At 46.1% G+C, this 24,309-nt stretch overlaps 1 protein-coding gene across 9 annotated transcripts in view; it reads right to left on the reverse strand.

The window, feature by feature from the left end:
• The window catches only part of lama2 (laminin, alpha 2), a 364,467-nt gene that overhangs the window by 251,836 nt on the left and 88,322 nt on the right, over positions 1 to 24,309 (reverse strand). For all 9 annotated transcript variants that reach the window (XM_056268199.1, XM_056232539.1, XM_056272103.1 and 6 more), the window contains exons 9-11: positions 23,366 to 23,465; positions 21,804 to 21,964; positions 2,202 to 2,345 (exon numbers count right to left, since the gene is read on the reverse strand). In XM_056268199.1, the coding sequence (XP_056124174.1) occupies positions 2,202 to 2,345; positions 21,804 to 21,964; positions 23,366 to 23,465 (405 nt within the window). The remainder of the gene's footprint in view (positions 1 to 2,201; positions 2,346 to 21,803; positions 21,965 to 23,365; positions 23,466 to 24,309) is intronic.

Here is a 24,309-nt window from a genome sequence, read left to right on the forward strand (position 1 = left end):
TAGACTGCAAAAATAATTTTGCAGCCAGTGTAGTCTAGCAACTCTCCGTTGACTTTCGAGCTGGAAAAAACAAACTCTAGTCAGGCCAATCACATCGTTTATAGAGTCGGCGGGCGAGCTTAACATAATGACGACAGAGATGTGACGGTTCACTGCTACTTGAAAACAAAGAATGGCTGCTGCTGCTAGCGAACAGCTGTCTTTCTATTCGGCTTTGGCAGCGACTCTAGATGATTTAAAGTTAAGCTTTTTTTTGAAACATGAACAAAGAACGGCACTTGAGTCATTTTTAAAAAAGGAAGATGTGTTCTGTGTGAAGATGTGTGAGATCGCTCTGACTACGTCACCTTCTTCGTTGCTCTGGTTGGTTGTAGCGCTATCCTATTGCGTGCAGAGGGAATTTGAAAGACAACCGTTTATCCCGCCCCTCGTATTGAGCCCTGTCAATGGTGAGTTCCCAGACCTAACATCCTGATGTAGGTCTGGCATGCCAGGCTACCTCGTCCCCATACCTTTGTTAGATTTTACAGCTTGGACCTTCCGGCGACCCCGGGGTCACAAGCACTCATGTCCTGAGCTGTGCCTCATTTCACACTGGGACAGACTTTCGTCAGCATGGCGAAGTGGGCATATCGTTCTCCAAAGTGTCGTCATCGATGCAGCGTGAGTTCCCTCGAAAGGGAACGTCTCAGGTTACCCATGTAACCATGGTTCCCTGAGAAGGGAACGAGACGCTGCGTCCCTTTGCCATGCTTTCTGCACACCTGAGAGCGGCTTGCTTCAGCCGATCAGAAAACCGACAGCAGCTGTGATGCCGGCTCCTTTATAGCGTCCTCATTCGCACACGTCACAGGATGACGTTGCACCAGTCAAGATTGGACTACGTTGCACATGTGACTTCTGGAGCGCTGACGCTGAAGGGATTCCCCGAAGTGACGTCATCGACGCAGCGTCTAGTTCCCTTCTCATGGTACAACCTGGGTACATAACCTGAGACATTTAGATTGAGAGGCTACATTAAATATTTGCAGGAATAGGAATAGGAATTATTGTGTATTTTAAGGTGTTTTAACTCTATTTTGTATTTTCAAGTACCCTGTATGGCATGTAGTCTAGTTTTCTTCTTAATTACTTGAAAATAAAAGATTTAACTTCCAACTGCATCTGTTCCTGGATAAATTTAGCAGTTATTGATGTCATGTCATTGTCACTTTATTTCAAAGCTTATTAGCACATAATGCCCTCATTATAAAGAGAACATTATTGACTGTTTCTCTTTCTCTCTATCCGCTTCCCATTTGGAAAGGACATTGAGAAATGCCTGAGCTTGACATATATATAATTGGAATAAGAGCTGAAAGACACAATCACACATGACTTTGTAAGATTCACCCATTTAAAAGGGTACACTGTTCTGTGTATAAACCTGACACCAAAATAAACATTTTCTCTATAATAGGCTCTGATGATTTCTTATTTCAGTGTAGTTTAGCATCACATTTGTGAGTAAGACTGTGTGTGAATAGACAGTTTCATGAATGTCTTTAGCCACTTTAGAGTCAATAAGATTAAAGCCACAGAACACACACACACAACACTCTTTCACACATGCATGGGCAGCGTATGGACACGCACACACCCGACTGGCCGTAATTAAAGCAAGCAGAGCTCTGAAAACACAACTCAAGGTCAGCTTAATTGTACAGACAGATGCTGGTAGCCATCTCTCTCTCTCTCTCACACACAAACACACACACACACACACACACACACACACACACACACACACACACACACACACACACAACAGTGGCACTGATACACACAAATTCATACATACAACTTGATGCAAAAAGTGCCCCATACACTATTAACCTTTCACCCTTCATAACACTCTTTCCTTTAGTGTAAAGACTGCGCTTATGACAGTTCGCTTTTAAACGTGATGACCAGCAACTTTTTATTCACTCATTAAACTGTAAAATATGTGAATGTGAATGGCCTGTGTGTGCATTTGTGTGTAAGAACAGCCATTACTGCTTAATAAGACTGAATCCCACTAGCCAAGCAGAGATTTGAGATAGTGTAACTAATGAGAAACGAGACCCCGCGTTTTTCTCTCTCTCTCTCTCTCTCTCTCTTTCTCTCTCTCTCTCACACTCACACACACACACACACACACACACACACTTGTCTCTTACATTACTGTAGTCCCAGTGGGATTCAGTACACAGGCTAGCCACCCCATAACAGTAGCACTTCTCGCATCCACGGCGATGGTCTTCACCACGGAGATGATAATATCCCTGTTTACAGCGGTCACAGTTCCGGCCCTCCACATTCTCCTGGAGAGAGAGAGAGAGAGAGAGAAAGAGAGAGACTGTTGAGTGAAACTGGGCTGCATGCACTAATAAACACTGTTAAAGCAGCTCTAACCCATGGGAAGCGTGTTACTTAAACACACACACAGGTGTGCAAACCTCCAGTGAATGAAAACCTCATTATTCTTCTATTTCATTTATTTCAATAGCTGCAGGACCTCTGTAACAGGGTTTGTGCACCATTTAGAATTATGTTAAGATTTCATAACTGCTATAAATTTAAATAAGTTGAAATAAGCTTGCCAAAATGTAGCCTATTCCCACTACCGTTCAAATGTTTGGGATTGGTAAGATGTTTCTGAAAGAGTCTCTTCTGCTCACCAAGGCTGCATTTATTTGATCAAAAATACAGAAAAAATGTGAAATATTATTCCAATTTAAAATATCTGTTTTATATGTGAATATATAGTAACATGTAATTTATTCCTGTGATCAAAGCTGAGTTTTCAGCATCATTCAGTGTCACATGATCCTTCAGAAATCCTTCTAATATGCTGATTTGCAGGAACTGACACCTCACTTATCCCAATAACTATAATCAATTGATTAATGTTGTAATTCGGTACATTTGCAATTTCCAGTTCAAACAAATATGTGTGTGTTGTGACCAGCTTAATTCAGGCCTTGTCCACACGGACACGGGTATTTTTATAACCAGAGTTTTTCCTCCTGCGTTTAAAAAAAAATCCAGTCCACACATGCTCGGTTTAAAAAAAATCTCCGTCCACATGAAAACGCAAAAACACGCTATCAAGCGCTGTCAAGAGCATGCCACAGCAGCAGGCGGCGATATAACCCTAACCGGAAAGCCACGTTGGCCAATCATAAGCTTAACAAAAAGTTATTACCGGTTCCGGTAGGCGGATAACGGCGCACACTCTGACGTCAAACACAGCGGATAACGGCGCACACTCTGACGTCAAACACAGCGGATAACGGCGCACACTCTGACGTCAAACACAGCGGATAACGCCGCGCACTCTGACGTCAAACACAGCGGATAACGGCTGACACTCTGACGTCAAACACAGCGGATAACGGCGTACACTCTGACGTCAAACACAGCGGATAACGGCGCACACTCTGACGTCAAACACAGCGGATAACGGCGCACGCTCTGACGTCAAACACAGCGGATAACGGCGTACACTCTGACGTCAAACACAGCGGATAACGCCGCGCACTCTGACGTCAAACACAGCGGATAACGGCTCACACTCTGACGTCAAACACAGCGGATAACGGCGCACACTCTTGACGTCAAACACAGCGGATAACGGCACACACTCTGACGTCAAACACAGCGGATAACGGCGCCCACTCTGACGTCAAACACAGCGGATAACGGCACACTCTGACGTCAAACACAGCGGATAACGGCGTCCACTCTGACGTCAAACACAGCGGATAACGGCGCACACTCTGACGTCAAACACAGCGGATAACGGCGCACACTCTGACGTCAAACACAGCGGATAACGGCGCACACTCTTGACGTCAAACACAGCGGATAACGGCGCACACTCTGACGTCAAACACAGCGGATAACGGAGCACACTCTGACGTCAAACACAGCGGATAACGGCGCACACTCTGACGTCAAACACAGCGGATAACGGCACACTCTGACGTCAAACACAGCGGATAACGGCGTACACTCTGACGTCAAACACAGCGGATAACGGCGCACACTCTGACGACAAACAGCGGATAACGGCGCACACTCTGATGTCAAACACAGCGGATAACGGCGCACACTCTTGACGTCAAACACAGCGGATAACGGCACACACTCTGACGTCAAACACAGCGGATAACGGCACACACTCTGATGTCAAACACAGCGGATAACGGCACACACTCTGACGTCAAACACAGCGGATAACGGCGTACACTCTGACGTCAAACACAGCGGATAACGGCGTACACTCTGACGTCAAACACAGCGGATAACGGCGCACACTCTGATGTCAAACACAGCGGATAACGGCGCACACTCTTGACGTCAAACACAGCGGATAACGGCACACACTCTGACGTCAAACACAGCGGATAACGGCACACACTCTGACGTCAAACACAGCGGATAACGGCGCACACTCTGACGTCAAACACAGCGGATAACGGCGCACACTCTGACGTCAAACACAGCAGATAACGGCACACACTCTGACGTCAAACACAGCGGATAACGGCGCACACTTTGACGTCAAACACAGCGGATAACGGCGCAAACACTCTGACGTCAAACACAGCGGATAACGGCGCACAATCTGACGTCAAACACAGCGGATAACGGCGCACACTCTGACGTCAAACACAGCGGATAACGGCGCACACTCTGACGTCAAACACAGCGGATAACGGCGCCCACTCTGACGTCAAACACAGCGGATAACGGCACACTCTGACGTCAAACACAGCGGATAACGGCGTCCACTCTGACGTCAAACACAGCGGATAACGGCGCACACTCTGACGTCAAACACAGCGGATAACGGCGCACTCTGACGTCAAACACAGCGGATAACGGCTCACACTCTGATGTCAAGCACAGCGGATAACGGCGCACAATCTGACGTCAAACACAGCGAATAACGGCGCACAATCTGACGTCAAACACAGCGGATAACGGCGCGCACTCTGACGTCAAACACAGCGGATAACGGCGTACACTCTGACGTCAAACACAGCGGATAACGCCGCGCACTCTGACGTCAAACACAGCGGATAACGGCTCACACTCTGACGTCAAACACAGCGGATAACGGCGCACACTCTTGACGTCAAACACAGCGGATAACGGCACACACTCTGACGTCAAACACAGCGGATAACGGCGCCCACTCTGACGTCAAACACAGCGGATAACGGCACACTCTGACGTCAAACACAGCGGATAACGGCGTCCACTCTGACGTCAAACACAGCGGATAACGGCGCACACTCTGATGTCAAACACAGCGGATAACGGCGCACACTCTTGACGTCAAACACAGCGGATAACGGCGCACACTCTTGACGTCAAACACAGCGGATAACGGCGCACACTCTGACGTCAAACACAGCGGATAACGGCACACTCTGACGTCAAACACAGCGGATAACGGCGTACACTCTGACGTCAAACACAGCGGATAACGGCGCACACTCTGACGACAAACAGCGGATAACGGCACACACTCTGATGTCAAACACAGCGGATAACGGCGCACACTCTTGACGTCAAACACAGCGGATAACGGCACACACTCTGACGTCAAACACAGCGGATAACGGCACACATTCTGACGTCAAACACAGCGGATAACGGCGCACACTCGCGCACACTCTGACGTCAAACACAGCGGATAACGGCACACACTGACGTCAAACACAGCGGATAACGGCGCACACTCTGATGTCAAACACAGCGGATAACGGCGCACACTCTGACGTCAAACACAGCAGATAACGGCACACACTGACGTCAAACACAGCGGATAACGGTGCACACTCTGACGTCAAACACAGCAGATAACGGCGCACACTCTGACGTCAAACACATCGGATAACGGCACACACTCTGACGTCAAACACAGCGGATAACGGTGCGCACTCTGACGTCAAACACAGCGGATAACGGCACACACTCTGACGTCAAACACAGCGGATAACGGCGCACACTCTGACGTCAAACACAGCGGATAACGGCGCGCACTCTGACGTCAAACACAGCGGATAACGGCACACACTCTGACGTCAAACACAGCGGATAACGGCACACACTCTGACGTCAAACACAGCGGATAACGGCGCACACTCTGACGTCAAACACAGCGGATAACGGCACACACTCTGACGTCAAACACAGCGGATAACGGCGTACACTCTGACGTCAAACACAGCGGATAACGGCGCACACTCTGATGTCAAACACAGCGGATAACGGCGCACACTTTTGACGTCAAACACAGCGGATAACGGCACACACTCTGACGTCAAACACAGCGGATAACGGCACACACTCTGACGTCAAACACAGCGGATAACGGCGCACACTCTGACGTCAAACACAGCGGATAACGGCGCACACTCTGACGTCAAACACAGCAGATAACGGCACACACTCTGACGTCAAACACAGCGGATAACGGCGCACACTCTGACGTCAAACACAGCGGATAACGGCGCAAACACTCTGACGTCAAACACAGCGGATAACGGCGCACAATCTGACGTCAAACACAGCGGATAACGGCACACACTCTGACGTCAAACACAGCGGATAACGGCGCACAATCTGACGTCAAACACAGCGGATAACGGCGCACACTCTGACGTCAAACACAGCGGATAACGGCGCACACTCTGACGTCAAACACAGCGGATAACGGCGCCCACTCTGACGTCAAACACAGCGGATAACGGCACACTCTGACGTCAAACACAGCGGATAACGGCGTCCACTCTGACGTCAAACACAGCGGATAACGGCGCACACTCTGACGTCAAACACAGCGGATAACGGCACACACTCTGACGTCAAACACAGCGGATAACGGCACACACTCTGACGTCAAACACAGCGGATAACGGCGCACACTCTGACGTCAAACACAGCGGATAACGGCGCACACTCTGACGTCAAACACAGCAGATAACGGCACACACTCTGACGTCAAACACAGCGGATAACGGCGCACACTCTGACGTCAAACACAGCGGATAACGGCGCAAACACTCTGACGTCAAACACAGCGGATAACGGCGCACAATCTGACGTCAAACACAGCGGATAACGGCGCACACTCTGACGTCAAACACAGCGGATAACGGCGCACACTCTGACGTCAAACACAGCGGATAACGGCGCCCACTCTGACGTCAAACACAGCGGATAACGGCACACTCTGACGTCAAACACAGCGGATAACGGCGTCCACTCTGACGTCAAACACAGCGGATAACGGCGCACACTCTGACGTCAAACACAGCGGATAACGGCGCACTCTGACGTCAAACACAGCGGATAACGGCTCACACTCTGATGTCAAGCACAGCGGATAACGGCGCACAATCTGACGTCAAACACAGCGAATAACGGCGCACAATCTGACGTCAAACACAGCGGATAACGGCGCGCACTCTGACGTCAAACACAGCGGATAACGGCGTACACTCTGACGTCAAACACAGCGGATAACGCCGCGCACTCTGACGTCAAACACAGCGGATAACGGCTCACACTCTGACGTCAAACACAGCGGATAACGGCGCACACTCTTGACGTCAAACACAGCGGATAACGGCACACACTCTGACGTCAAACACAGCGGATAACGGCGCCCACTCTGACGTCAAACACAGCGGATAACGGCACACTCTGACGTCAAACACAGCGGATAACGGCGTCCACTCTGACGTCAAACACAGCGGATAACGGCGCACACTCTGATGTCAAACACAGCGGATAACGGCGCACACTCTTGACGTCAAACACAGCGGATAACGGCGCACACTCTTGACGTCAAACACAGCGGATAACGGCGCACACTCTGACGTCAAACACAGCGGATAACGGCACACTCTGACGTCAAACACAGCGGATAACGGCGTACACTCTGACGTCAAACACAGCGGATAACGGCGCACACTCTGACGACAAACAGCGGATAACGGCACACACTCTGATGTCAAACACAGCGGATAACGGCGCACACTCTTGACGTCAAACACAGCGGATAACGGCACACACTCTGACGTCAAACACAGCGGATAACGGCACACATTCTGACGTCAAACACAGCGGATAACGGCACACACTGACGTCAAACACAGCGGATAACGGCGCACACTCTGATGTCAAACACAGCGGATAACGGCACACACTGACGTCAAACACAGCGGATAACGGCGCACACTCTGATGTCAAACACAGCGGATAACGGCGCACACTCTGACGTCAAACACAGCAGATAACGGCACACACTGACGTCAAACACAGCGGATAACGGTGCACACTCTGACGTCAAACACAGCAGATAACGGCGCACACTCTGACGTCAAACACATCGGATAACGGCACACACTCTGACGTCAAACACAGCGGATAACGGTGCGCACTCTGACGTCAAACACAGCGGATAACGGCACACACTGACGTCAAACACAGCGGATAACGGCGCACACTCTGACGTCAAACACAGCGGATAACGGCACACACTGACGTCAAACACAGCGGATAACGGCGCACACTCTGATGTCAAACACAGCGGATAACGGCGCACACTCTGACGTCAAACACAGCAGATAACGGCACACACTGACGTCAAACACAGCGGATAACGGTGCACACTCTGACGTCAAACACAGCAGATAACGGCGCACACTCTGACGTCAAACACATCGGATAACGGCACACACTCTGACGTCAAACACAGCGGATAACGGTGCGCACTCTGACGTCAAACACAGCGGATAACGGCACACACTCTGACGTCAAACACAGCGGATAACGGCGCACACTCTGACGTCAAACACAGCGGATAACGGCGCGCACTCTGACGTCAAACACAGCGGATAACGGCACACACTCTGACGTCAAACACAGCGGATAACGGCACACACTCTGACGTCAAACACAGCGGATAACGGCGCACACTCTGACGTCAAACACAGCGGATAACGGCACACACTCTGACGTCAAACACAGCGGATAACGGCGTACACTCTGACGTCAAACACAGCGGATAACGGCGCACACTCTGATGTCAAACACAGCGGATAACGGCGCACACTTTTGACGTCAAACACAGCGGATAACGGCACACACTCTGACGTCAAACACAGCGGATAACGGCACACACTCTGACGTCAAACACAGCGGATAACGGCGCACACTCTGACGTCAAACACAGCGGATAACGGCGCACACTCTGACGTCAAACACAGCAGATAACGGCACACACTCTGACGTCAAACACAGCGGATAACGGCGCACACTCTGACGTCAAACACAGCGGATAACGGCGCAAACACTCTGACGTCAAACACAGCGGATAACGGCGCACAATCTGACGTCAAACACAGCGGATAACGGCACACACTCTGACGTCAAACACAGCGGATAACGGCGCACAATCTGACGTCAAACACAGCGGATAACGGCGCACACTCTGACGTCAAACACAGCGGATAACGGCGCACACTCTGACGTCAAACACAGCGGATAACGGCGCCCACTCTGACGTCAAACACAGCGGATAACGGCACACTCTGACGTCAAACACAGCGGATAACGGCGTCCACTCTGACGTCAAACACAGCGGATAACGGCGCACACTCTGACGTCAAACACAGCGGATAACGGCGCACTCTGACGTCAAACACAGCGGATAACGGCTCACACTCTGATGTCAAACACAGCGGATAACGGCGCACAATCTGACGTCAAACACAGCGAATAACGGCGCACAATCTGACGTCAAACACAGCGGATAACGGCGCGCACTCTGACGTCAAACACAGCGGATAACGGCGTACACTCTGACGTCAAACACAGCGGATAACGCCGCGCACTCTGACGTCAAACACAGCGGATAACGGCTCACACTCTGACGTCAAACACAGCGGATAACGGCGCACACTCTTGACGTCAAACACAGCGGATAACGGCACACACTCTGACGTCAAACACAGCGGATAACGGCGCCCACTCTGACGTCAAACACAGCGGATAACGGCACACTCTGACGTCAAACACAGCGGATAACGGCGTCCACTCTGACGTCAAACACAGCGGATAACGGCGCACACTCTGATGTCAAACACAGCGGATAACGGCGCACACTCTTGACGTCAAACACAGCGGATAACGGCGCACACTCTTGACGTCAAACACAGCGGATAACGGCGCACACTCTGACGTCAAACACAGCGGATAACGGCACACTCTGACGTCAAACACAGCGGATAACGGCGCACACTCTTGACGTCAAACACAGCGGATAACGGCGCACACTCTGACGTCAAACACAGCGGATAACGGCACACTCTGACGTCAAACACAGCGGATAACGGCGCACACTCTGACGTCACACACAGCGGATAACGGCGCACACTCTGACGTCAAACACAGCGGATAACGGCGCACACTCTGACGTCAAACACAGCGGATAACGGCGCACACTCTGACGACAAACAGCGGATAACGGCGCACACTCTGATGTCAAACACAGCGGATAACGGCGCACACTCTTGACGTCAAACACAGCGGATAACGGCACACACTCTGACGTCAAACACAGCGGATAACGGCACACATTCTGACGTCAAACACAGCGGATAACGGCGCACACTCGCGCACACTCTGACGTCAAACACAGCGGATAACGGCACACACTGACGTCAAACACAGCGGATAACGGCGCACACTCTGATGTCAAACACAGCGGATAACGGCGCACACTCTGACGTCAAACACAGCAGATAACGGCACACACTGACGTCAAACACAGCGGATAACGGTGCACACTCTGACGTCAAACACAGCAGATAACGGCGCACACTCTGACGTCAAACACATCGGATAACGGCACACACTCTGACGTCAAACACAGCGGATAACGGTGCGCACTCTGACGTCAAACACAGCGGATAACGGCACACACTCTGACGTCAAACACAGCGGATAACGGCGCACACTCTGACGTCAAACACAGCGGATAACGGCGCGCACTCTGACGTCAAACACAGCGGATAACGGCACACACTCTGACGACAAACACAGCGGATAACGGCGCGCACTCTGACGTCAAACACAGCGGATAACGGCACACACTCTGACGTCAAACACAGCGGATAACGGCGCGCACTCTGACGTCAAACACAGCGGATAACGGCACACACTCTGACGTCAAACACAGCGGATAACGGCGCACACTCTGACGTCAAACACAGCGGATAACGGCACACACTCTGACGTCAAACACAGCGGATAACGGCGCGCACTCTGACGTCAAACACAGCGGATAACGGCGCACACTCTGACGTCAAACACAGCGGATAACGGCACACTCTGACGTCAAACACAGCGGATAACGGCGTCCACTCTGACGTCAAACACAGCGGATAACGGCGCACACTCTGACGTCGCAAGGCAAAACCCCCGGTTTTACTGTCTACACGACAACACAGTAACCGGCGTTTCTGAAAATCCTCACCCTGGCAGGGGTTTTCAAAAATGTTCAGTTTCAGTGTCCTGATACTGCGTTCCCGTGTGGGCGAACGGCCAAACCGCGTAAATAAAAGTCACGGATATAAAAATACCCGTGTCCGTGTGGACAGACAAGGCCTCAGATTCACACTTATGATCTTAAAGGGTGTCAGATCGGAATGCTGTGGGAATCCAGCATTAACTTTTCTGACCGCATGACAAACTCTCTCAAATGAACTTTTACGACTGCGTTCCGACACTTTACTTTATTTCTGTATATGACAGCTCTCTGCTGTAAGTTTGGCATGGGACCGCAGCACCTGGAGCGAGTCCATGCCGTATGTGGGTGTAATTTACTGATGTTCCTTAATGTTCCCTTCACACTGGCGCTCTGCCTGAGCCATTACTGAACAGAGCCTCTATAATCTGACCATCACAGCCTCTTCATGAGGGCAACGCCAAACACACTTCACCTCCACTCACTCTTCATCTGTTCATCCATCCATCCATCCGGAGTGCTGAGAGAAATCCTGTGAAACCCTTCGCAATGATCTGTAGTCCTGCATTAAGGCTGAAATGGGCCATTTTCCCCCCATTTTAAAGCATTGCACAGCTTGTGTGCGCACTGAAGACTTGAACGTGGGGAAATTGATTCAGGCTGAAACAAATTCGACAGCTGACGAAAAAAAAGATGCATGCTGGTTTTCAGCGTAACAGAAGAGTGTAAAGCGGCTTTCAAACATTATTTCATTTGCACAGAATAAAGATCCTGTGTCTGATACTGGGCCAGACCCGACAGACCACACTGTACTGCAGATTTCATATGAAGCGCTGCATTCTTACACTGAGAGACTCTTTAACATCATATTACGTGTTTCTACCGACAACTAGAAAAACCGTGACTGTTGTTGTTTTCTTGGAACTTCTGTTCTTTCCTAAAAGCATCGTTACCAACTATGGTCGCAAGTTCTTCCGTTGTGGAGAAGCTGCTGACTAAATGAACCGCATAGACACCCTTATAAAAAGACGTTTATTCAAGAGTGCTATACTTCTTTTAAACTAAAAATACGAAAGTATTATTTCATTCTACTTCTTCTGTAGCTCTCAGAAATAAACTTAAAATTACACTTAAGTATACTTGATTTACACTGACAGAAAAGTCTAAGTATATTTGGACTATACTTGTACCTGTACTCAGTCTTTTGATCAATATATGCTCAAGTATAATTAAGTATACTTGGCTTGTAGTTGTGTTTAATCTTTTGATTGAGTAGCCTATTAAATACTTTTTTCACATAGTTTTACATACAGTCTAATAAACTTATATTGTTTGAAAATATTGATTGATAAATAAAAAATGGATATGTTCCTAATTCTACAATGTGATTTTTTTGTGTAGGCTAACCTCCAACTCAAGGGCTGTGTCTGAAATCTCCCCCGTTACCCTTCACTATGAGGGAACAGCCATTTGTAGTGGTGTACGAAACCATAGTGGACGTTATGAAGTGCACTCATTCAATCCTATAATGCACCGCAATAATGAGTGTACAACTGATGTGCGCTCAACGGCTAGAGAATACCCATAATGCACTGCCAGTCCGCAGCCGAATCATCCATGGCTACAGCGTTCGGTATGAAATACTCAGTAAGGAATACTCAGTGTCCGTATTCACTCACTCGTTTTCATTCACTCCTTCAAGTGGACTATATTAGTGGAGTAACGTATGGAATAGTGAGCCAATCACTTGCATTGATCAATCTTATGTACTTCATCCATTCATAGTATTCATTCAGTATTTGTTAGTTACTCTTGTCTACCATTTTGTTAATAAAATCCCTTTTATTACACTTGTGTTGATAAGAGGCTCTACAAGTTAACGATATCTCACCAATCCTTCAGATTGATCAGATGACAAACTTCAACCAATTTAAGCATTTATAATTGAGTGGACTAACCTGGATTTGTCCCATATTGTTGAAGTGTTGCTTTAGCTGGTGCCCTGTAACTTGGGAACGAATCATCTGACACCTTTACCTTAAGTGAGGTGACTGAAACGCACAGCACCGTACAGAGATCACACATGCCAGTGAGACGTCCACCTGTGGAAAAGCTGAATCACTATTGCAAAGGATTCACTCCTGTACTCTGCTGTTGGAAAACAGATCATTTTAATATCCCATGATGACTCCCTGACTAGAAATCAATCATTAGGGCCTTCAGGACTCCCACCTTCCAATCCTCTCAGGAAGAAGAGAGTGTAGAGTAGAGTTCAGCTCTATGACTGGACTCTGGAAATCCACCACCAACGCTTCTGTCCTGTAGATGATCAGCTGAAAGTCCCAGGGTAACAAAAGTCTCTCACTCCAGATGGTGTGGATCTTCTTTTAGCTTCAACCTGAAGCCTCATGTATAGAGTTGTCTGTCTCCAGAAGCTCTTTTTTCCAAGTTCCTCGGCACTACCTGCGTACAAGCCTTCTGCAAATGGTAACTGAACTCTGTCAACTTCAGACTTCATTGTTCCTTGATCAACTCATCACTGCATTGTTTTTCATCTCTTGAAATTAAATTAAGACCACATCTAAAGGATTTTTCTTTCATCCTTGAGTTCCTCCTCAGTGGCCTTTTGTTGAAGCACATTATCCCTTTTGGGAACTTTGTGATGTTTTCTGTCATGCAATCCTTTAATGTCCTGTGTCTCGCCATCCTCTGTATCTGTCTGTCTCCTCCAAGACATTCTGCAAAGTGTCCTGTTTGTGACAGTATCCGCTGAATGATCGATTAGTATACAGGAATCTGGCTTACCCGAATGGCCCAGAGATCACAAAAGCCAACAGAGTTTTCTGTGTTCATCTCTTAAATATCGGGAAGAATGTCTTCTGGAGCATGTGGATGTCTGTTTTCATTTCTATTTATTGAGATGACATGTCAACAAAATAATTCTGATTCAGTGCTCTCTTACGTAATTGGTTTTCTTCTTTTAAATATGGATATTTTTCTTACAAAAAACCCATCACTTCGCTTCAGAAGGCCTTTATTAACCCCCTGGAGTCGTATGGATTACAGTACTTTCATGATGGATGGATGCGCTTTTTGGAGCTTCAAAATCTCTGAAACTATTCAATGCCATTGCAAAGCTTGGTTTTTAATATAACTCTGATTGTGTTCGTCTGAAAGAAGAAAGTCATACACACCTAGGATGGCTTGAGGGAGAGTAAATTATGGGATAATTTTCATTTTTGGGTGAACTAACACTATGGGCCCTATTTTAACGATCTGAAATGCAAGTGTCAAAGCGCAAAGCGCAAGTAACTTTGTGGGCGGATCCCGGCGGTGTTGCTATTTTCCCGGCGGGATAAATGCCTCTTGCGCCTGGCGCAAATCTAAAAGGGGTTGGTCTGAAGTAGCTTCATTATTCATAGGTGTGGTTTGGCCGTAACGTGAAATAAACCAATCAGAGCGTCATCTCACATTCACTTTAAGAGCAGGCGCGCTTGTTCTAAAGCGGATTCCTATTATAACGGCGGATTTGCCAGGCGCGCGCCAGGAGCGGTTCACAGCCGAGGAGAGCAACGTTCTCGTCAGGGCCGTAAAACACAGAGAAGTGACATTGGGGATAGAGAAATCCACCCAAATTAACTTCTGTTAAACAGGCGTATGATAATTTGGGTAAATGTGTAAGCTACATGTATGCTTTTATAATAAATTGTCTATCTATCTATCTATCGTAATAATGTATGATTTGCAAAAATGAAAACTGCTGCTTAGATGAGAGAATCACAGTGTATGCACGTTGTGCACACGCTACATTGATTATGGCCAAGCATGCGCCCTTAAAATAGCATTATGAACAACCCGCACCGCGCCACTGAGTTTAGACTAGTTTTTTTCTGGTCAGTGGCGCAATTGTTTTATAGAACAGCAAAATAGCATGAGGGAAAGTTTGCGCCGGAACACGCCTCCTCTTTGCGCTGAACCGCCCCGGGAGCGCAAGTGTATTTCTTAGTTAACCGACGTGTGTCTGTGGAGGGAAAAGCCCGCTTTGCGCGGGTGCAAAATAGGAATGATACATGCGTCAGTGTACAAAGTCATTTGCGCCGAGTGCAAGATAGGGCCCTTTAACTCTTTCCCCACCAGCGTTTTTGAAAAAAAAGTTGCCAGCCACCAGCATTTTTGAACATTTTGATTTTCACAAACGTTTCATGGCCCCCAGAATATTTTGTTGAATGAATATCTGAACATGCTACATATAAAAGAAAGAACAGACCCTATTGCTTAAAAAAAAAAGTTTTATTCTTGCTTCATGCAATCTTTTTTTTTATCAACACTTTAAAAGTTTCATAAAAAAGCACCATTTTGAGCAATAAGCTGAAAAATCCAGTTTTTGCGAAAGACTACGACCGGATGGGATTTCAGAACGATGATCCACACACAGATGGAGTGGATCGAGTCCATCAACACATTTCATTCAGCAACATTCGGCAATTTTTATTTATATGCTGTTTAATGTTGGTGATCACGTTATTTTACATATGCATCTGCTTACATACGATATCGCTTGTTTCTGCTTCTTCTTCACCTGTGTTTTGATCAGGAGATTCAGTACTATTTCAGAAGATGCATTACAGCGCTCTCTACATTAGTGAAAACACGGAAAAAGACCGAAATTTCAGTCAATGGCGGGGAAATAGTAAAGAGTCAACATACAGCTAAACAACTGTGAGTGAATACTCTAACAAAAGGGAACATGCCTGCATTTAGGGCCCGAACACTGGCCTTGATAGCAATATGTCATGGGTTGCACCATCTGTCGTTCACAAAAACTGCTATTTCATCACCATTTTCTTACCACTCTCGCTTTCATGCACAATTTGAAATCCATTCACTGCAGTTGGGAGCATCATCTCCCAGCCAAGCGTCAGTGAGACACATGAGATTATATTGTTTGTATTACCCATGGCCAATGGTCTGTGCCGAGAGCTTGTCCATTTACTGTGCTTTGACCATAATGATTGTAGGCCATGTCTGATTTCTTGCATTCGTTCTGTAGCTCAGAAAATCCTCTGGAGGACACTGGACCAGGGTATGCAAGTGTCACAGTTGTGTTCTGTTTAGTTTGTTTTCATTGGACTTGTCTGCCTATCTTCATGCCACGTGTCATCATCTTATCAGTTCATCTGTATCACCTGTGTTTAGTTCATCATCATCATCATCATCATCTGTATCACCTGTGTTTAGTTCATCATCATCATCATCATCATCATCATCATCTGTTTCACCTGTGTTTAGTTCATCATCATCATCATCATCATCTGTTTCACCTGTGTTTAGTTCATCATCATCATCATCATCATCATCATCATCTGTATCACCTGTGTTTAGTTCATCATCATCTTCATCTGTATCACCTGTGTTTAGTTCATCATCATCATCATCTGTATCACCTGTGTTTAGTTCATCATCATCATCTGTATCACCTGTGTTTAGTTCATCATCATCATCTGTATCAACTGTGTTTAGTTCATCATCATCATCATCTGTATCACCTGTGTTTAGTTCATCATCATCATCATCATCATCATCTGAATCACCTGTGTTTAGTTCATCATCATCATCATCATCATCTGAATCACCTGTGTTTAGTTCATCATCATCATCTGTAGCACCTGTGTTTAGTTCATCATCATCATCATCATCATCATCTGTAGCACCTGTGTTTAGTTCATCATCATCATCTGTATCACCTGTGTTTAGTTCATCATCATCATCTGTTTCACCTGTGTTCTGTCAATCAATGTTCATCTGTGTTTGCATTTAGTTCCCTTCTGTTCATTCAGTCTTTGTCCGTTCTCCGTTGTATTTAGTGTGTGTGTGTACCTTCTGCCTGTCTGTATCAGTTTAGGTTATATTATTGTAAGTAAACGCTTTACTTTGGACTCTGCACCACACCGTGACAGCAAGAGGATCACATCGACATTACCAGCCAAGCAACAAGACAAACAACACAGCAATATATTACAGTACTGGTTTATATATTATTCATGCAGGAAAGGAATCCAGAGGGCCAACAATGGAGTCTGGCATCCGACAACCTCCGATGAGAGGCTTTATGAATGAATTTACCATAACAACTTCAACCCATGTGCAAGCAAGGTGGATCCTGAAGGCACTTGATGACGTGGTAACATGGGCTCGGATGAAGTTCAAACCAAGGAAATCAAGAAGTATGGTGATCAGAAGTGGGAAAGTGACCAGCAAGTTCCAGCTGCGCGAGTACAGGGGGAGAAGATTCCATCAATTGAGGAAAACCCAATTAAGTGCCTAGGGAAATGGTACAATGCATCCCTGACCGACAGATGCAACGTTTCTAGGACAGAAAAACAGGCAGATGCATGGCTGAGTAAGATCGAGGGGTCAGGACTGCCAGGAAAGTTCAAGACCTGGGTCTTTCAGCACGGTCTGTTACCACGACTCATGTGGCTACTGACACTTTATGAAGTACCTATGACAGCAGTGGAAGTCGAGAGGCGAGTGAACAAACACCTTCGCAAGTGGCTTGTAATCCCACCAAGCTTCACGTCAGTAGGGCAATACACCAGGTCTGGTCAGGTACAGCTGCCCCTATCATCCGTGGTGGAAGAGTTCAAGGTGGCAAAGTGCCGGGTTGTGATGATGTACCAAGACTCCACTGATGAAAAAGTCAGAGAAGCAGGCGTCACTGCGAGATCAGGACGCAAATGGGCGGCTGACACATCAGTGGCCCAAGCGGAAAGCGCATTGAACCTGAAGGACATCATCGGGAACCCATGCGTAGGGAGGCAAGGACTCGGGTCCACCCACTTCCAGCAGTGGGGTAAAGCAGACCCAAGGCAGAGGAGGGACATGATTCAAGCCGAGGTCCGACACCTGGAGGAAGAAAGGCGCAGGGCTAGGGCCGTCGAACTTGGAGCACAAGGTGCCTGGACAAAGTGGGACCTGCCAAAGCGGAAGATCACGTGACCTAAGATCTGGAGACTGGAGCCCTTTCGCATCTCCTTCCTGCTCCGTTCAGTGTACGACACCCTTCCATCACGAACAAACCTCCACAGGTGGGGAATGAGGGAGGACCCATTGTGTAGGCTATGCGGAGGGAGGGGAACAATGGCGCACATACTGGCAGGATGCAAAATAGCTCTTAGCCAAGGAAGATACAGGTGGCGCCATGACAAGGTTCTCGGTGAACTGGCTGACATCTTGGAGCGGGAGAGGCAGAAAAAGCGCCAGACCAGTACAAGGCCGGCAACATTCATTCAGTTCATCAGAGAAGGGGAGAAACCACTAGCCCCCAAGAGGAGGAAAAAGAGCCTCTTGCAAGCAGCACAACGGGAGCCCCGCAGGGATGCGTTTGCTCTCCAATCTTATTTACATTATATACCAATGATTGCGTAGCAAGCCAAGACAGTACTTTTTTTATCAAATTTTCTGATGACACAGCAATTTTAACCTTAATAAATAGTAAAGACAGTGCTTCACATTATTTCTCTGAGGTGGACAGATTTGTAGGCTGGTGTGATGATAACGCGCTAATACTTAATGGAACGAAGACGGTCGAGATGATTTTCGATCCTAGAAGTGTCGGGATCATAGTCCAGTAATGATACACGGTAATATCATTGCACAGGTTCCTTCATATAAGTACTTGGGGGTCTACATAGATAATTCACTATGCTGGTCTTTTCATGTCGACAATTTGTGTTCCAGGTTACAGCAGAGACTATACTTTATACGCAGGTTAAAAGCGTTCGGAGTGAACCAGAGAATTATGTACTTGTTTTATCAGTCTATTTTCGAGAGCTTGATTAGATATGGTATCACTGCATGGTATGGTAACTTGTCTGTCCATTCAAAATCGAGGTTAGGACGTTTGGTGCACACCGCCTTTAAAATCATAGGGGGTGAGGAGCGATTATCACCAAAAGAGTTGTATGATACTTCAATTTTATACCATGCCAAGAGAATTGTTGGAGATGATACTCATATTCTGAATGGTCATTTTAAATTGTTACCATCAGGCAGGAGGTGTAGGGTCTTGAAGTGCAGGTCAAATCGACTGAAAAATTGCTTTGTTCCTACTGCAATCAAAGTGCTAAATAGAGATAACATACTGTGAATTGCCCTGGTGTCTTACATGTATTCTCTGTTTTGTTTTAATGTGTGTGGTATTATATGTATCGACTATCTCTGTGTTTTTTTATAATCTTACTTGTTTTTATTCGTTTCTAATGAATGTTGTTTGTATGTACGGACTTTGCACGTTGTCCAAGACAAATTTCCCAGCGATGGGACTAATAAAGTATAAAGTAACAATCCTGGGAGATGAGGGTGGACCTGGGAAGGAAACTAGTCTTCCCCCAGGTTGTGCATACATCGCTAAGGCCGGACATGGTCCTATGGTCTGAGGAGGCAAGGAAGATAATCTTGATTGAACTGACGGTCCCGTGGGAAGACGGGTGCGAGGAGGCCTATGAGCGGAAAGCCACCAAGTATCAGGACCTCGTTGAGCAGTGCAGGGCCAAAGGGTGGCAGACCTGGCTATTCCCGGTGGAGGTCGGGTGTAGGGGTTTCCCGGCGCAGTCTGTTGGGAAGACACTCACAGCTCTGGGTATAGCAGGAAGGAAGAGGAAGGCAGCTGTCCGTAGGTTGGGTGAGGCAGCAGAAAGAGTGTCTTGCTGGCTCTGGAATAGGAGGGAGGAGTTGAGCTGGGGGCCAGGAGGAGGTGGGCAGTGACTGGCCACCACTGCCGACCCGCCAACTGGAGGGTGTTGGTGTGGTTCAGGGTCGAAACACCCCGTGAAAGTTGGGTGCCACCTGATGACATCTTCTCCTGGCTGAAAGCTACAGTCATGCACTGCAGTCAGTGACTGAGTTAGATAGCATCTGTAAAGATGTATCCAATAGCATGTGTAATCCAAGCTATTTTTTTGTATAAACTAGCAGTAATGCTTTATTTCGATTCCACTTTAGACACTCTACAAACTATAAGTAACTTTGCAAGTACATGTCAACTAGCAGTCAGGGGCACGGGAAGTGGGGGTGCAGCAGCCCCTGTTTTCACAGGATTGTAAATGTAATGCAAATTTTTGTTTATTAACATGTATTCATTTTGTAATAAACACTTTAAGTGGGCTATTTAAAAAGTGTGAGGACTATTTATATGTTAAATAGTTTGTTTTATACATACGCGCAGAGTGTAACGTCATATTGTGTGTGCGTAGAAAGAATTGGTCCGCAGCCGCTCTACTCCTGAGCGCAAGTCCACCGTCAGTGTTGTGTAAGGTAGGCAATAGGCAGCTTTTTTGTGTTTGTTTCTATTTCCTGTCGCTGTGCAGGCTCTTTTATTGTATATGACAGTGTAAACAGACCAATAACCCTTTTATTTAAAGGCTTAATTTATGTCCCGTAGACCGGTCTGTTGCATTACGATTGAAAGCAGTATCAATAGTGTGATGTGCAGTCAAGTTCGGGTGTGTGTATGCTGTTTAAACTAGTGTTCTCACCGTTACACTTGTTGTGATTCGGGGAGTTTTGACATGTTTTATAGACTTGATATTCTTTCTTATTCAAAAGTGGTGAACCCCCCCCCCCCCCTACCCCCCCCCCCCCCACACACACACACACACACACACAAACACACACAAAAAAACACACACAAAAACAGCACCCCCAACCTAAACCATCTTCCCGCGCCCCTGCTAGCAGTATTTAAGAGTGTTTCCTAAATTAATACATGTAACTTGTCCTTTGTTTCGCCTCTCACCAGTTCCTTGTTCTTCTTGGTATTTGTTTTAATGAGCTTATAGCCATCTGAAACCATTTATCAAAAAAATCCAATCAATACATTTTGTAAGGCAAATTTAAAATGACAGAAGGAATCAGAGGGGGGTACATTTCTAGAGCACATAATTCAAAAGTAATGAGATGACAATTTTGAACTTTTGACCATATGGGCTGCCACAGACTCTGAGCTGAATCAGAAGAAAATTAGCAAATATAATAAGTGCACAAGTATCTATTCTAAGATAACACCAAATAATCAAATTAGACAAAGTAAAATGTATTTATTTAAAAAAAAAATCAGCTTCTATTTCAATACCATTCCCATGATATATAATTACTCGTACTGTAGCGTCCAACCCTATGTTGTAGTATTATTGTGCCAGAGTGAGGCCAGTGGTAAGATGTGTCGTACCTTACACACACAGGGTGGCTGGCAGGGATCCTGGTTAACGCTGCCCTCACTACTGCATTCACATCGCTCACACACGGGGAATCCTGTGTATCCGAACGCACAGCTGTCACACTTCTCACCTGTGTAGCCCTGCTTACAGATGCACGAGCCCACAGCCAAATCTGCCACAGACAAGAAAACACAGGATTACTGCAACAGCTCCCGCTCAGGACACACACACACTGACACACACACACACAACTGTGTTTTTGTGATATATGAGGACATTCCATAGGCGTAATGACTTTTATACTGGACAAACTGTATATTCTATCCCCCTACACTGCCCCTATCCCTCAACCTACCCATCACAGGAGACATGCTGCATTTTTACATTAAAAAAAACACATTGTTTTTTATGTTTTTTAAGCTATTTGAAATATGAGGACTCATGCAATGTCCTCATATATCACGTGTAAGTTGTAATACCAGTGTAATATGCATGTCATTATACACATTTGTGTCCTCATATATCACAAAAACAAGAGCACACACACACACACACACACACACACACACACAAAAACTAATCAGAAAGGATCGTCGTACTAGTAGCAAAACAGATCATAGACCATCCTCAAAAAGTGACAGAGGGGAGTTAGTTGTGACAATTTTTACAGGAGATTCCCTCTAGTCAAGGGTAAATAAATGGTCTTCAGTCTAAATGATAAGAAATCATCTACAAATAACATAACTGGAAATATGACTTGGTCAAAATAAAAAGTAGTGCAGTGACACAGTCCTGAAGTGTAGTAGTCCTGTCCTGCTGTGTGTTATTTCGAGGGAAAGTTAAATCACTGTAGTAAAGCTCAGTTGTGTTGTGTTGTGTTGAGTTGTGTTGAGTTGTGTTGTGTTGTGTTTGTTGAGTTGTGTTGTGTTGTGTTGTGTTGTGTTGTGTTGTACCTGTGGTGGCCTGAGCTGTGTTGTGTTGTGTTGTGTTTGTTGTGTTGAGTTGTGTTGTGTTGTACCTGTGGTGGCCTGACTCTCATCTGCAACACATGCGGAGTGAAGTGAACCTCTCAGATCACATGACACATGTGTGTTGTGTTGTGTTGAGTTGTGTTGTGTTGTGTTGAGTTGTGTTTTGTTGAGTTGTGTTGTGTTGAGTTGTGTTGAGTTGAGTTGTGTTGAGTTGTGTTGTGTTGTGTTTTGTTGAGTTGTGTTGTGTTGAGTTGTGTTGTGTTGAGTTGTGTTGTGTTGTGTTGAGTTGTGTTGAGTTGTGTTGTGTTGTGTTTTGTTGAGTTGTGTTGTGTTGAGTTGTGTTGAGTTGAGTTGAGTTGAGTTGAGTTGTGTTGAGTTGTGTTGAGTTGTGTCGTGTTGTGTTGTATTTTGTTGTGTTGAGTTGAGTTGTGTTGACTTGTGTTGTGTTGTACCTGTGGTGGCCTGACTCTCATCTGCAACACATGCGGAGTGAAGTGAACCTCTCAGATCACATGACACATGTGTGTTGTGTTGTGTTGAGTTGTGTTGTGTTGTGTTGAGTTGTGTTGAGTTGTGTTGTGTTGAGTTGTGTTGTGTTGTACCTGTGGTGGCCTGACTCTCATCTGCAACACATGCGGAGTGAAGTGAACCTCTCAGATCACATGAGCAGGGTCTGCAGGGCCAGCGCTCGTCTGGACACACCTGTGGAAATATGAGAACAAACACTTGCCTTTAAAGTGATGTTGATGACCCATGGCAACCCAAGTTTAGTCTAATCTAGTGTAAGGCCTCATTCTAACAGAGACATTCGGACTATCTTGAATGCAAGGCAGCGCAAGTTTTTGAAAGTCCTGTGTGTTTGAATAGTTCAACACAGAACTGTATGAAAAATTTCTAAAAGTATGGAAAACTAAACACAAAATTGCTTCTTTTTTTATTTAAACTGTGTTTTTTTTAACAAATGTCTATATGTGTTTAAATACATTCTATTATAATAAAAAAATTCTTAAGGATAAAAAAATCTATCTTAGCTAATGCAGTAAACTAAATAGGGACCTTTTAATTACACAGTACTATAATATTAAAGGCAACGATTAACAACAGAGCCCAAATTATTCAATTCAGTTGCGATTTATTTTTAGATATAATAATCAACGCTAAAAAAAACATGTAACGTTATTGTAAATTGAACAAAAGGCAGGTGTTGCATTGACTTCTAAATCTAATTATAAAGTTAATTTTCTACTCCAATTCATTTTTGCTATATAATCATTTACACAGGCTGTCATTACTTGTTTTCATGACAAATTTATTTAAACATACATTAAATAATCAAGACATTTGTAGCAGGTTAGGTAAATATAATGAATAGACTAATATAGTGCATATATACCACATGCTTCTCCCTAGTGTTCATTTCCCTAGCGAACTAACCTGCTGTCGACACTAAATGCCTGAGGTGAATGTAATGCTCCGTGAGATATTATTCTGAAGCTGTTTTATTGCTATACGCTGATTTCACGCAGCCGTTATTTTGAAATCGAAA

Source organism: Rhinichthys klamathensis, unplaced genomic scaffold (genome assembly GCF_029890125.1).
Source record: "Rhinichthys klamathensis goyatoka isolate OS25496 unplaced genomic scaffold, OSU_Roscu_1.1 h1tg000001l_1, whole genome shotgun sequence".
NCBI lineage: Eukaryota > Metazoa > Chordata > Actinopteri > Cypriniformes > Leuciscidae > Rhinichthys > Rhinichthys klamathensis.